This window comes from Oncorhynchus mykiss, chromosome 19 (genome assembly GCF_013265735.2).
Source record: "Oncorhynchus mykiss isolate Arlee chromosome 19, USDA_OmykA_1.1, whole genome shotgun sequence".
In the NCBI taxonomy this organism is placed as follows: Eukaryota; Metazoa; Chordata; class Actinopteri; order Salmoniformes; family Salmonidae; genus Oncorhynchus; species Oncorhynchus mykiss.
Genome location: NC_048583.1, coordinates 13420401 through 13432548, shown reverse-complemented (window position 1 = coordinate 13432548; position 12148 = coordinate 13420401). Strand labels below are relative to the sequence as shown.

Genomic DNA, 12148 nt, shown 5'->3' with positions numbered 1-12148 from the left:
AAGAAAGATTTTTTTGATGGAAGGCAAGAAGGGTTCTATGTTCAACCATATATCATATTTCCCAGCATGCTCTAATGCAGGGTGATTTTCAGAAGTGTTTGTTTTAATGTGTTTTTGCATATACAGTAGAGGTCGGAAGTTTACATACACCTTAGCCAAATACATTTAAACTCAGTTCTTCACAATTCCTGACATTTAATCCTAGTAAAAAGTCCCTGTCTTAGGTCAGTTAGAATCACCACTTCATTTTAAGAATGTGACATTTCAGAATAATAGTAGAGAGAATGATTCATTTCAGCTTTTATTTCTTTCATCACATTCCCAGTAGGTCAGAAGTTTACATACACTCAATTAGTATTTGGTAGAATTACCTTTAAACTTGTTTAACTTTGGTCAAACGTTTCTGGTAGCCTTCCACAAGCTTCCCACAATACGTTGGGTGAATTTTGGCCCATTCTTCCTGATAGAGCTGGTGTAACTGAGTCGGGTTTATAGGCCTCCTTGCTCGCACATGCTTTTTCAGTTCTGCCCACACATTTTTTAGGATTTGGATTGAGGTCAGGGCTTTGTGATGGCCAATCCAATACCTTGACTTTATTGTCCTTAAGCCATTTTGCCACAACTTTGGAAGTATGCTTGGGGTTATTGTCCATTTGGAAGACCCATTTGTGACCAAGCTTTAACTTCCTGACTGATGTCTTGAGATGTTACTTCAACATATCCACATCATTTTCTTACCTCATGATGCCATCTATTTTGTGAATGCACCAGTCCCTCCTGCAGCAAAGCACCCCCACAACATGATGCTGCCACCCCGTGCTTCACAGTTGGGGTGGTGTTATTCGGCTTGCAAGCCTCCCCCTTTTTCCACCAAACATAACGATGGTCATTATGGCCAAACAGTTCTATTTTTGTTTTATCAGACCAGAGGATATTTCTCCAAAAAGTATGATCTTTGTACCCATGTGCAGTTGCAAACCGTAATCTGGCTTTTTTATGCCGATTTTGGAGCAGTGGCTTCTTCCTTGCTGAGCGGCCTTTCAGGTTATATCGATATAGGACTCGTTTTACTGTGGATATAGATCATTTTGTACCTGTTTCCTCCAGCATCTTCACAAGGTCCTTTGCTGTTGTTCTGGGATTGATTTGCACTTTTTACACCAAAGTACATTCATCTCTAGGAGACAGAACGCGTCTCCTTCCTGATCGGTATGACGGCTGCATGGTCCCATGGTGTTTAAACTTGCGTACTATTGTTTGTAGAGATGAACGTGGTACCTTCAGGCGTTTATAAATTGCTCCCAAGGATGAACCAGACTTGTGGAGGTCCACATTTTTTTTCTGAGGTCTTGGCTGATTTCTTTTTATTTTCCCATGATGTCAAGCAAAGAGGCACTGAGTGTGAAGGTAGGTCTTGAAATATATCCACAGGTACACCTCCAATTGACTTAAATGTTGTCAATCAGCCTATCCGAAGCTTCTAAAGCCATTACATAATTTTCTGGAATTTTCCAAGCTGATTAAAGGCACAGTCAATTTAGTGTATGTAAACTTCTGACCCACTGGAATTGTGATACAGTGAATTATAAGTGAAATAATCTGTCTGTAAACAATTGTTGGAAAAATTACTTGTGTCATGGACAAAGTAGATGTCCTAACCGACTTGCCAAAACTATAGTTCGTTAACAAGAAATTTGTGGAGTGGTTGAAAAATGACTTTTAATGACTCCAACCTAAGTGTATGTAAACTTCAGACAACAACTGTACAGTACATTGATTGGTTGATACATTTTATGCTACACAAAGATCAATGACATTTATTTTTTTAACTAAACCAATCTGTTAGTAGTTGGACTTATTGCACTCGTTACTGAGATGGTTGTTCCAGTTTGAATACTGAGACTACGTCAAGGATCTAATCTTCCCTACCCTGGCAATCTTTTTCAATGCAGGTTGCGGTTGATTTTGTCACTGACCTTAGTTCTTTTGTTATGTCTTTGTTTTAGTATGGTCAGGGCGTGAGTTGGGTGGGTTGTCTATGTTCCTTTTTCTATGTTGTGTTTTGCGTTTGGCCTGGTATGGTTCTCAATCAGAGGCAGGTGTCGTTAGTTGTCTCTGATTGAGAATCATACTTAGGTAGCCTTTTCCCACTTGTGTTTCGTGGGTGATTATTTTCTGTTCTGTGTTTTGTTTCACCTTTCAGAACTGTTTTGTTTCGTTTCGCCTTTGTTATTTTGTTTAGTGTTCTCGGTTTAATAAAACAAGATGAACACTTACCAAGCTGCGCTTTGGTCCTCACCTCATTCCAACGACGAGCGTCACAGATTTAAACCATTCCACTTGTTGGATATCGTAACTCTGACTGGATTCCAATAGCAATTACACATCATTTTGCGAGCCAGCATAATGTGACTTGCAGGCCTGACGTGGCCTGTAAACCAAGGTTTTCCTAACACCACTGTGTTAGGGTTTAATTAAGCCCGTCAACAAGTGGCCTTACAATAGACAAATCTTTCATAAATAATTTGATTTTAAAGCTGGTGGCACCATTCATAGAGGGTTCTAAGAATAACCTTTAGATAATAAAATGGTTCTTGGTAGAACCATATACAAGGTATTCTATTAAGAACCCTACATGGTAGACCCTCTGCACAGGGTTCTACCTAGCACCAAAAACGGTTCAGGAAAACTGAAGAACACTACATGGTTCTACTTAGTACACATTTTTTAAAGAATGCATTTAAACATTCTCTTTGAGCTCAATTCCCTTTGATTTGACTATGTTCCCAGAGTGATTTTTCCATCTAATTTCACCTCTGTTCTCTTATACAAAGGTGTTGCGAGGTTTCAGAAACAATGGTCCCTGCAGTACTCCATACAACAGGTTTCTCTTAAGGTTTGCCCTGGCTCTATACTTTTTAAAGGGGAAAACTAATGATTGATCTTCACAAGGTTAAGGTTTTATGTATCCATAAAAGGTTCTGGAGATTGTTCTGGTTTAAACAGAACTCGGCAGCCGGCCCAACACACACAAACACACAGCTTTTTCATGTTTGAATTAAGCGAAATAGGGAGAAATATTTTGCCTTGGAGGATCCTGTTTTTCCATGACGGGAAAGACATAGAGAATAAGTTACAGTACTCATTCATTTCTAGCAAGCGATATGAGATCTCAGTAAAAACCGGTAGATTCCACTATAGCGCGCTTACACACTATAGCGCGCCGTCAATGAAAAACGCCTGAGATTTAAATGGGTACCATGTGGAGTATGTTGGTGAGTTATCATGACTGTAAACTTTGTTTATTCTTTCTTTTTTTATTCTTTATTCTTTCTTTTTCAGCTTTCCTTCATTCCCCCTACCAGCCAGTGTATACGGCCACAAAGCACGGGGTGATAGGCTTCTCCAGAGCCATAGCGGTGAGTTCTAATACACCCCCAAACCTCTCCTCGAGTACACCTAGCCATTCCACATACATCCGTAATTATTGGGACAGTCAAACACTTTATTCTTCTTTTGGCTCTGCACTCCAAAAGTTTGGATTTTAAATCAATGACTATGAGGTTAAAGTGCAGACTGTCAAATTCACTTATGTGTATTAAAGCAGTAAAAAGTATAGCCTACCAATTGGCTTGTCGCAGTGCTTGAGTTTTAACAAACCTGGGTTTGATCGCAGTGCTTGAGTCACTACAAACCTGGGTTTGATCCCAGACTGGGTCACAGCCGGCCGTAACCGGGATACCAATGAGACGGCGCACAATTGGCCTAGCATTGTCCGGGTTAGGGGAGGGTTTGGCCGGCTAGGAATGTCCTTGTCCCATCGCGCTCTAGCGACTCCTTGTGGCGTGTCGGGCGCATGCACGGTCGCCATTTGTACGGTGTTTCCTTTGACACATTGGTGCGGCTGGCTTCTGGGTTAAGCGAGCAAATCAAATCAAATTTATTTATATAGCCCTTCGTACATCAGCTGATATCTCAAAGTGCTGTACAGAAACCCAGCCTAAAACCCCAAACAGCAAGCAATGCAGGTGTAGAAGCACGGTGGCTAGGAAAAACTCCCTAGAAAGGCCAAAACCTAGGAAGAAACCTAGAGAGGAACCAGGCTATGTGGGGTGGCCACATAGCCTGGTCCTCTTCTGGCTGTGCCGTGTGGAGATTATAACAGAACATGGCCAAGATGTTCAAATGTTCATAAATGACCAGCATGGTCGAATAATAATAAGGCAGAACAGTTGAAACTGGAGCAGCAGCACGGCCAGGTGGACTGGGGACAGCAAGGAGTCATCCTGTCAGGTAGTCCTGAGGCATGGTCCTAGGGCTCAGGTCCTCCGAGAGAGAGAAAGAGAGAAAGAGAGAATTAGAGAGAGCACACTTAAATTCACACAGGACACCGAATAGGACAGAAGAAGTACTCCAGATATAACAAACTGACCCTAGCCTCCCGACACATAAACTACTGCAGCATAAATACTGGAGGCTGAGACAGGAGGGGTCAGGAGACACTGTGGCCCCATCCGAGGACACCCCCGGACAGGGCCAAACAAGAAGGATATAACCCCACCCACTTTGCCAAAGCACAGCCCCCACACCACTAGAGGGATATCTTCAACCACCAACTTACCATCCTGAGACAAGGCTGAGTATAGCCCACAAAGATCTCCGCCATGGCACAACCCAAGGGGGGGCGCCAACCCAGACAGGATGACCACATCAGTGAATCGACCCACTCAGGTGACGCACCCCCTCCAGGGACAGTATGAGAGAGCCCCAGTAAGCCAGTGACTCAGCCCCTGTAATAGGGTTAGATGCAGAGAATCCCAGTGGAAAGAGGGGAACCGGCCAGGCAGAGACAGCAAGGGCGGTTCGTTGCTCCAGAGCCGTTCACCTTCCCACTCCTGGGCCAGACTACACTCAATCATATGACCCACTGAAGAGAGTCTTCAGTAAGGACTTAAAGGTTGAGACCGAGTTTGCGTCTCTGACATGGGTAGGCAGACCATTCCATAAAAATTGAGCTCTATAGGAGAAAGCCCTGCCTCCAGCTGTTTGCTTAGAAATTCTAGGGACAATTAGGAGGCCTGCGTCTTGTGACCGTAGCGTACGTGTAGGTATGTACGGCAGGACCAAATCAGAGAGATAGGTAGGAGCAAGCCCATGTAATGCTTTGTAGGTTAGCAGTAAAACCTTGAAATCAGCCCTTGCTTTGACAGGAAGCCAGTGTAGGGAGGCTAGCACTGGAGTAATGTGATCAAATTTTTTGGTTCTAGTCAGGATTCTAGCAGCCGTATTTAGCACTAACTGAAGTTTATTTAGTGCTTTATCCGGGTAGCCGGAAAGTAGAGCATTGCAGTAGTCTAACCTAGAAGTGACAAAAGCATGGATTAATTTTTCTGCATCATTTTTGGACAGAAAGTTTCTGATTTTTGCAATGTTACGTAAATGAAAAAAAGCGGTCCTTGAAATGGTCTTGATATGTTCTTCAAAAGAGAGATCAGGGTCCAGAGTAACGCCGAGGTCCTTCACAGTTTTATTTGAGACGACTGTACAACCATTAAGATTAATTGTCAGATTCAGCAGAAGATCTCTTTGTTTCTTGGGACCTAGAACAAGCATCTCTGTTTTGTCCGAGTTTAAAAGTAGAAAGTTTGCAGCCATCCACTTCCTTATGTCTGAAACACATGCTTCTAGCGAGGGCAATTTTGGGGCTTCACCATGTTTCATTGAAATGTACAGCTGTGTGTCATCCGCATAGCAGTGAAAGTTAACATTATGTTTTCGAATGACATCCCCAAGAGGTAAAATATATAGTGAAAACAATAGTGGTCCTAAAACGGAACCTTGAGGAACACCGAAATTTACAGTTGATTTGTCAGAGGACAAACCATTCACAGAGACAAACTGATATCTTTCCGACAGATAAGATCTAAACCAGGCCAGAACTTGTCCGTGTAGACCAATTTGGGTTTCCAATCTCTCCAAAAGAATGTGGTGATCGATGGTATCAAAGCAGCACTAAGGTCTAGGAGCACGAGGACAGATGCAGAGCCTCGGTCTGATGCCATTAACCTCTAGCGTCAAGCAATCCCGTATCCGGGAGCGTAATCATAGCCTCAAGCTCATTACCATAATGCAACGTTAACTATTCATGAAAATCGCAAATGAAATGAAATAAATATATTGGCTCACAAGCTTAGCCTTTTGTTAACAACACTGTCATCTCAGATTTTCAAAATATGCTTTTCAACCATAGCTACACAAGCATTTGTGTAAGAGTATTGATAGCTAGCATAGCATTAAGCCTAGCATTCAGCAGGCAACATTTTCACAAAAACAAGAAAAGCATTCAAATAAAATAATTTACCTTTGAAGAACTTCGGATGTTTTCATAGCAAATGTTCAGTTTTTCCAAAAAGATTATTTGTGTAGGAGAAATCGCTCCGTTTTGTTCATCACGTTTGGCTAAGAAAAGAAACAGAAAATTCAGTCATTACAACTTTTTCCAAATTAACTCCATAATATCGACAGAAACATGGCAAACGTTGTTTAGAATCAATCCTCAAGGTGTTTTTCACATATCTATTCGATGATAAGTCATTCGTGGCAGTTGGGTTTCTCCTCTGAATCAAATGGAAAAATACACGCATGTGGAGATTACGCAATAATTTCAACGGAGGACACCAGCGAGCACCTGGTAAATGTAGTCTCTTATGGTCAATCTTCCAATCTTCCAATGATATGCCTACAAATACGTCACAATGCTGCAGACACCTTGGGGAAACGACAGAACGTGTAAGCTCATTCCTGGCGCATTCACAGCCATATAAGGAGACATTGGAACACAGCGCATTCAAAATCTGGGGCATTTCCTGTTTGAAATTTCATCTTGGTTTTGCCTGTAGCATCAGTTCTGTGGCACTCACAGATAATATCTTTGCAGATTTGGAAACGTCAGAGTGTTTATGCATAGTCAATTATATGCATAGTCGAGCATCTTTTCGTGACAAAATATCTTGTTTAAAACGGGAACGTTTTTTCATCCAAAAATTAAAAGAGCGCCCCCTATATCGAAGAAGTTAAAAGGTCATTTACCACCTTCACAAGTGTGCAGTGTGTCAAGAAGCAGTGCGATGGGACAAGACTGTAACTACCAATTAGATATCACGAAATTCGGTAGAAAAGGGGTTAAAGTGCAAAAAATAAATACATTTAGTATTTGGTCCCATATTCCTAACACGCAATGACTACATCAAGCTTGAGACTCAAAATATTTGTTGGATGCATTTACTGTTTTGTTTTGGTTGGTTTGTGTTTCAGATTATTTTTGTGCCCAATAATTTTGGAGTCACTTTTATTGTAAATAAGAAGAGAATATGTTTCTAAACACTTCTACATTAACTTGGCTGCTACCATGATTACCATGATTATGGATAATTGTTGATGTAGTCATTGTGAGCGATTAATATGGGAACAAATACTAAACTTTGGACTACCTTAATAGACATACAGTATGTAATCCAAAACCAGTACACCTGATTTAAGTAATGAAGGGCTTGATGATTAGTTGACCAGTTGAATCAGATGTCGTAGTAGAATATGTGATATGTGGAATGGCTGGGGGTACTCCAGGAAAGGCATGGAAAACACTGGCCTAGACACATTCCTTTGCCCTGGGTGATTACGCTTGACCGTGTTCGGACATGTTTGTGCTCCTCTTTCTCACTCACACACACACACATACCACACACACACACACACACGCACACATAACAAACACATACACACTGGCACGTTGCTCCTTTCACAACCACACACACACACACACCCTGACACGTCTGTGTTCCTTTCCTCTCCCCACGCAGGATGCGGCTGAGGTGGAGAACTATGGTGTGAGGATCAACACGCTGTGCCCTGCCTTCGTGGACACCCCTCTCCTGCGCTCCGTAGAACACGAGGACAACATGGGCAAGTTTGACAAGTTCAAGGACGACTTAAAGAGGAGCGTGCACAAGTTCGGGGTGCTTCAGTGAGTTCCTATACATGTTGTGTAGAAGTTGCCTCGTTTCCCTCCTTTTACACTCATTACCTATCAATGTTCTTTATAACTCAGATTTACAGTAAACCTATGTGGTGTATATAGGATACTGCTTCAGATGAATGTATACAAGTGTTATTTATACCTAAACAAGTCAACACAGACCTAGAATCAGCTTACCCTCCCCACATGGCCCCGCGAAACCACCCAAATACTAACTCCATTCTACGACATCAAGTAATACATTCTCTGGAGTAGCAAAGCCTCCCTAATCAGTGTCCATTTCCTCCTTAAATCCTCCCTCCACATAGTATGTGTGGGAGGCCGTGGAGGTTGTTATCCCTCCTCAGTTTCCCTGTCTTATCTGGAGAGAGGAGAGAGGGGGACTTGGAAGCTTCCTGGTGTGGTTGTGTCTTGTCCCCTCTCTATGTCACTGTGTTTTGAGTGCTTTGGACGACATCAGATAAGGTTTTCTACTTCAGAAGCAAACGGCGGTAGAGATATACAGATACAAACGTTGAGGGGTATTCTGAGGAAAGACTTGACTAACTGTCAACATTTATTTGAAATGATTAGGTTTGCTACGATATGCATCCGTAACACGCAAAGACAAATATTGAGAAATACAGTGTGTTTGAGATAAGATGCACTTAAAATCATATGCAGGCCAAGTTTTGTTATTTATATCAGAATGCACTTCAGTCTTGAATGCTTACATCTACCAGCTCAGCTGCTTTTAAAGTACAGTATTTCGCAATACCTTGTCCAAGCTGTTTGGCCTGGGGCAAGGCGATTTGATAAATTTGTTGGCTACAGCGTCAAAAAGAGGCCTTTTTAAATGTTGATCTTGTATCTCTTTCAGCCAGGAAATTGTTGAATTAAGTTACATCATGTTTCAGGAATTCTCTGATATAATCATGAGGGCATTTTGCTAGCTATTCTTTGTTAGCTAGTCCAATTCAATCCCCAAAAAACTTTAGGAATTGAAAGAGAATGTATGGCCATGGCCTCTCTCTTTCTCGGGTCGTGTTCATTAAACACCAGGCGGAAGACAACCGAATGAACCAGGGAGGAACTATCTGGACACTGTGTTCCCTACCTAACACGACCCTGTTTTCTCTCCACCTCTCCATCTCTATCCCCAGACCGTCGCTGATCGCAGAGGGAGTGTTGCGCCTGATAACTGATACCGGTCTAAACGGCGCCGTGATGAAGATCACCTGCTCTAAAGGGATCCACTTCCACACCTACGAGCCCCTGTCCGCTTGAGAGGAACAACACGGAATACCGTCGGACTTCTGTCACCCACCCAGACAAAGGAACTTAAAGTGGTCGGAGTATGGAGTCATTCAGAAAGTAGACCCATGTGTCTATGGAATTGGTAGAAGTGTAGGCCCATTGAATTAGGAATTAGAATAGTAATTTAATGGGACCTCTATTTGTATGCCTATGATGGATGTAACCAAGATTCCAGTAGTCTTACTTAATAGGTGTGAACAAAGGTAGACAAAGAGGGTTTAGTTTTCGGGTTTCCCTCATCATAGAATCCTCCAGTTGATTTGACTAGTATGAGAGACTTGTTTCCCTCATCATAGAATCCTCCAGTTGATTTGACTAGTATGAGAGACTTGTTTCCCTCATCATAGAATCCTCCAGTTGATTTGACTAGTATGAGAGACTTGTTTCCCTCATCATAGAATCCTCCAGTTGATTTGACTAGTATGAGAGACTTGTTTCTCTCATCATAGAATCCTCCAGTTGATTTGACTAGTATGAGAGACTTGTTTCCCTCATCATAGAATCCTCTAGTTGATTTGACTAGTATGAGAGACTTGTTTCCCTCATCATAGAATCCTCCAGTTGATTTGACTAGTAATGAGAGACTTGTTTCCCTCATCATAGAATCCTCCAGTTGATTTGACTAGTATGAGAGACTTGTTTCCCTCATCATAGAATCCTCCAGTTGATTTGACTAGTATGAGAGACTTGGTACAAATTGACTGCTGTATTTATTTTATTTTATTTATTTAACTAGGCAAGTCAGCTAAGAGAAAATTCTTATTACCCAAATATGAAATGGACGTTTTATCACAAAGCACAGTATGTGTTTACAATTTTACCAAATAACTGAAGTTTATTTATGATACAATAGCATGCTTTAATATCATAGAATATGTGAAAATTGTATTTTTGTTCTCTGTCAGACAATAAACTTTGACTCCTTTCCTCTTCTCCTTCACTTGTTACATGACTATGTACATAACACAGTATCTGTAACACAGTAATGCAGGTTTAGCTGGCAGAAAGAGGACTCTTGAGGGCTGGGGAGTTGTCAGCACGCTACCTAGCTGAGCATATTGCCGTTGGGCTAAGTATGTTGCCGTTGGGAGTGTCCACCTCACCTCCACTACCATGCAGTAAAACAGGCTTTGACGAGAGGAGAAACTGTGACAAGGAGCTATGTAAGTCCTGCATGTAGACAGACAGACAGTTTTTTTTATTTTTTTATCCTTTGCTACTTTTAGTTAATTCCAGGATGTATGCGTGACAGGAATTCACATCTGGATATCACCCCCTCCTCCCCCCCCCCCCCCCCCTCCCCCGCCCTCCTGCTATCAGCTGCGGTCTGTGTTAACTTGTTTACCAAACAGGCTTTCCGAGAGATTCTACGACCAGGAAAAGAGAGGGGTGGAGAGAGCGAGCGGCACACATTTGATATGGGTCACAGGAGGTGAAGGAAGATGCCTGATACAAACCTCATCAAAGGAGGAGCGTTAGAGAAAATAAGAATTCCTCAGGACTGGTTACCTCATTCAAACTGAGACATTGATTGTGCATGTGTGCCATTCAGTGGGTGAATGGGCATGACCAAAGATTCAAGTGCCTTTGAACAGGGTATGGTAGTAGGTGCCAGGCGCACCGGTTTGAGTTTGTCGAGAAATGCAACGCTGCTGGGTTTTTCACACTCAACCGTTTCCCGTGTGTATCAAGAATGGGCCACCACCCAAAGGACATCCAGCCAACTTGACACAACTGTGGGAAGCATTGGAGTCAACATGGGCCAGTATCCCTGTGGAATAATTTCGACACCTTGTAGTGTCCATGCCCCGATGAATTGATGCTGTTCTGTGGGCAACTCAATATTAGGAAGGTGTTCTTAATGATTTGTCTGCTCATTGTATACATAATGTATCACACCCATTGTGAAATGATATACTCAGCAAGGTGGAAGGATTGGTACCACCATAATATAGAGTACGGGTCAAAAGTTTGGACACACCTACTCATTCAAGGGTTTTTCTTTATTTTTACCATTTTCTACATTGTAGAATAATAGTCAAGACATCAAAACTATTAAATAACACATATGGAATCATGTAGTAACTAAAAAAATGTAAACACATTTGTTTTAGATTCTTCAATGTAGCCAGCCTTTGTTTACCAAACCTACTTTGTCACAACACGACTGATTGGCTCAAATGCATTAAGAAGGAAATAAATTCCACAAATTAACATTTAACAAGGCACACCTGTTAGTTTAAATGCATTCCAGGTGACTACCTCATGAAGCTGGTTGAGAGAATGCCAAGCGTGTGCAAAGCTGTCATCAAGGCAAAGGGTGGCTACTCTCAAATATAAAAAATATTTTTATTTGTTTAACACTTTTTTGGTTAATACATGATTCCATATGTGTTATTTCATAGTTTTGATGTCTTCACTATTATTTTACAATTTAAGAAATTATGAAAAACCCTTGAATGAGTAGGTGAATCCAAACCTTTGACTGGTTATGTATATATCTACACTGCCGTTCAAAGTTTGGGGTCACTTAGAAATGCCCTTGTTATTGAAAGAAATGCAATTTTTTTATCCATTAAAATAACATCATATTGATCAGAAATATAGTGTAGACATTGTTAATGTTGTAAATGCCTACTGTAGCTGGAAACAGCTGATTTTTAATGGAATATCTACGTAGGCGTACAGAGGCCAGCAACCATCACTCCTGTTCCAATGGCACGTTGTGTTAGCTAATCCAAGTTTATAATTTTAAAAGGCTAATTGATCATTAGAAAACCCTTTTGCAAATATGTTATCACAGCTGAAAACTGTTGT

General features: G+C 41.5%; 1 protein-coding gene across 1 annotated transcript in view; it reads left to right on the top strand.

The window, feature by feature from the left end:
- The window catches only part of LOC110497391 (15-hydroxyprostaglandin dehydrogenase [NAD(+)]), a 30245-nt gene extending 19974 nt beyond the window's left edge, over nucleotides 1-10271 (top strand). Inside the window, exons 5-7 of the mRNA XM_021573474.2 lie at nucleotides 3343-3419; nucleotides 7860-8023; nucleotides 9178-10271. Of these exons, the coding sequence (XP_021429149.1) occupies nucleotides 3343-3419; nucleotides 7860-8023; nucleotides 9178-9301 (365 nt within the window). The 3' untranslated portion in view covers nucleotides 9302-10271. The remainder of the gene's footprint in view (nucleotides 1-3342; nucleotides 3420-7859; nucleotides 8024-9177) is intronic.
- The last annotated feature ends 1877 nt before the right edge of the window (nucleotides 10272-12148 follow it).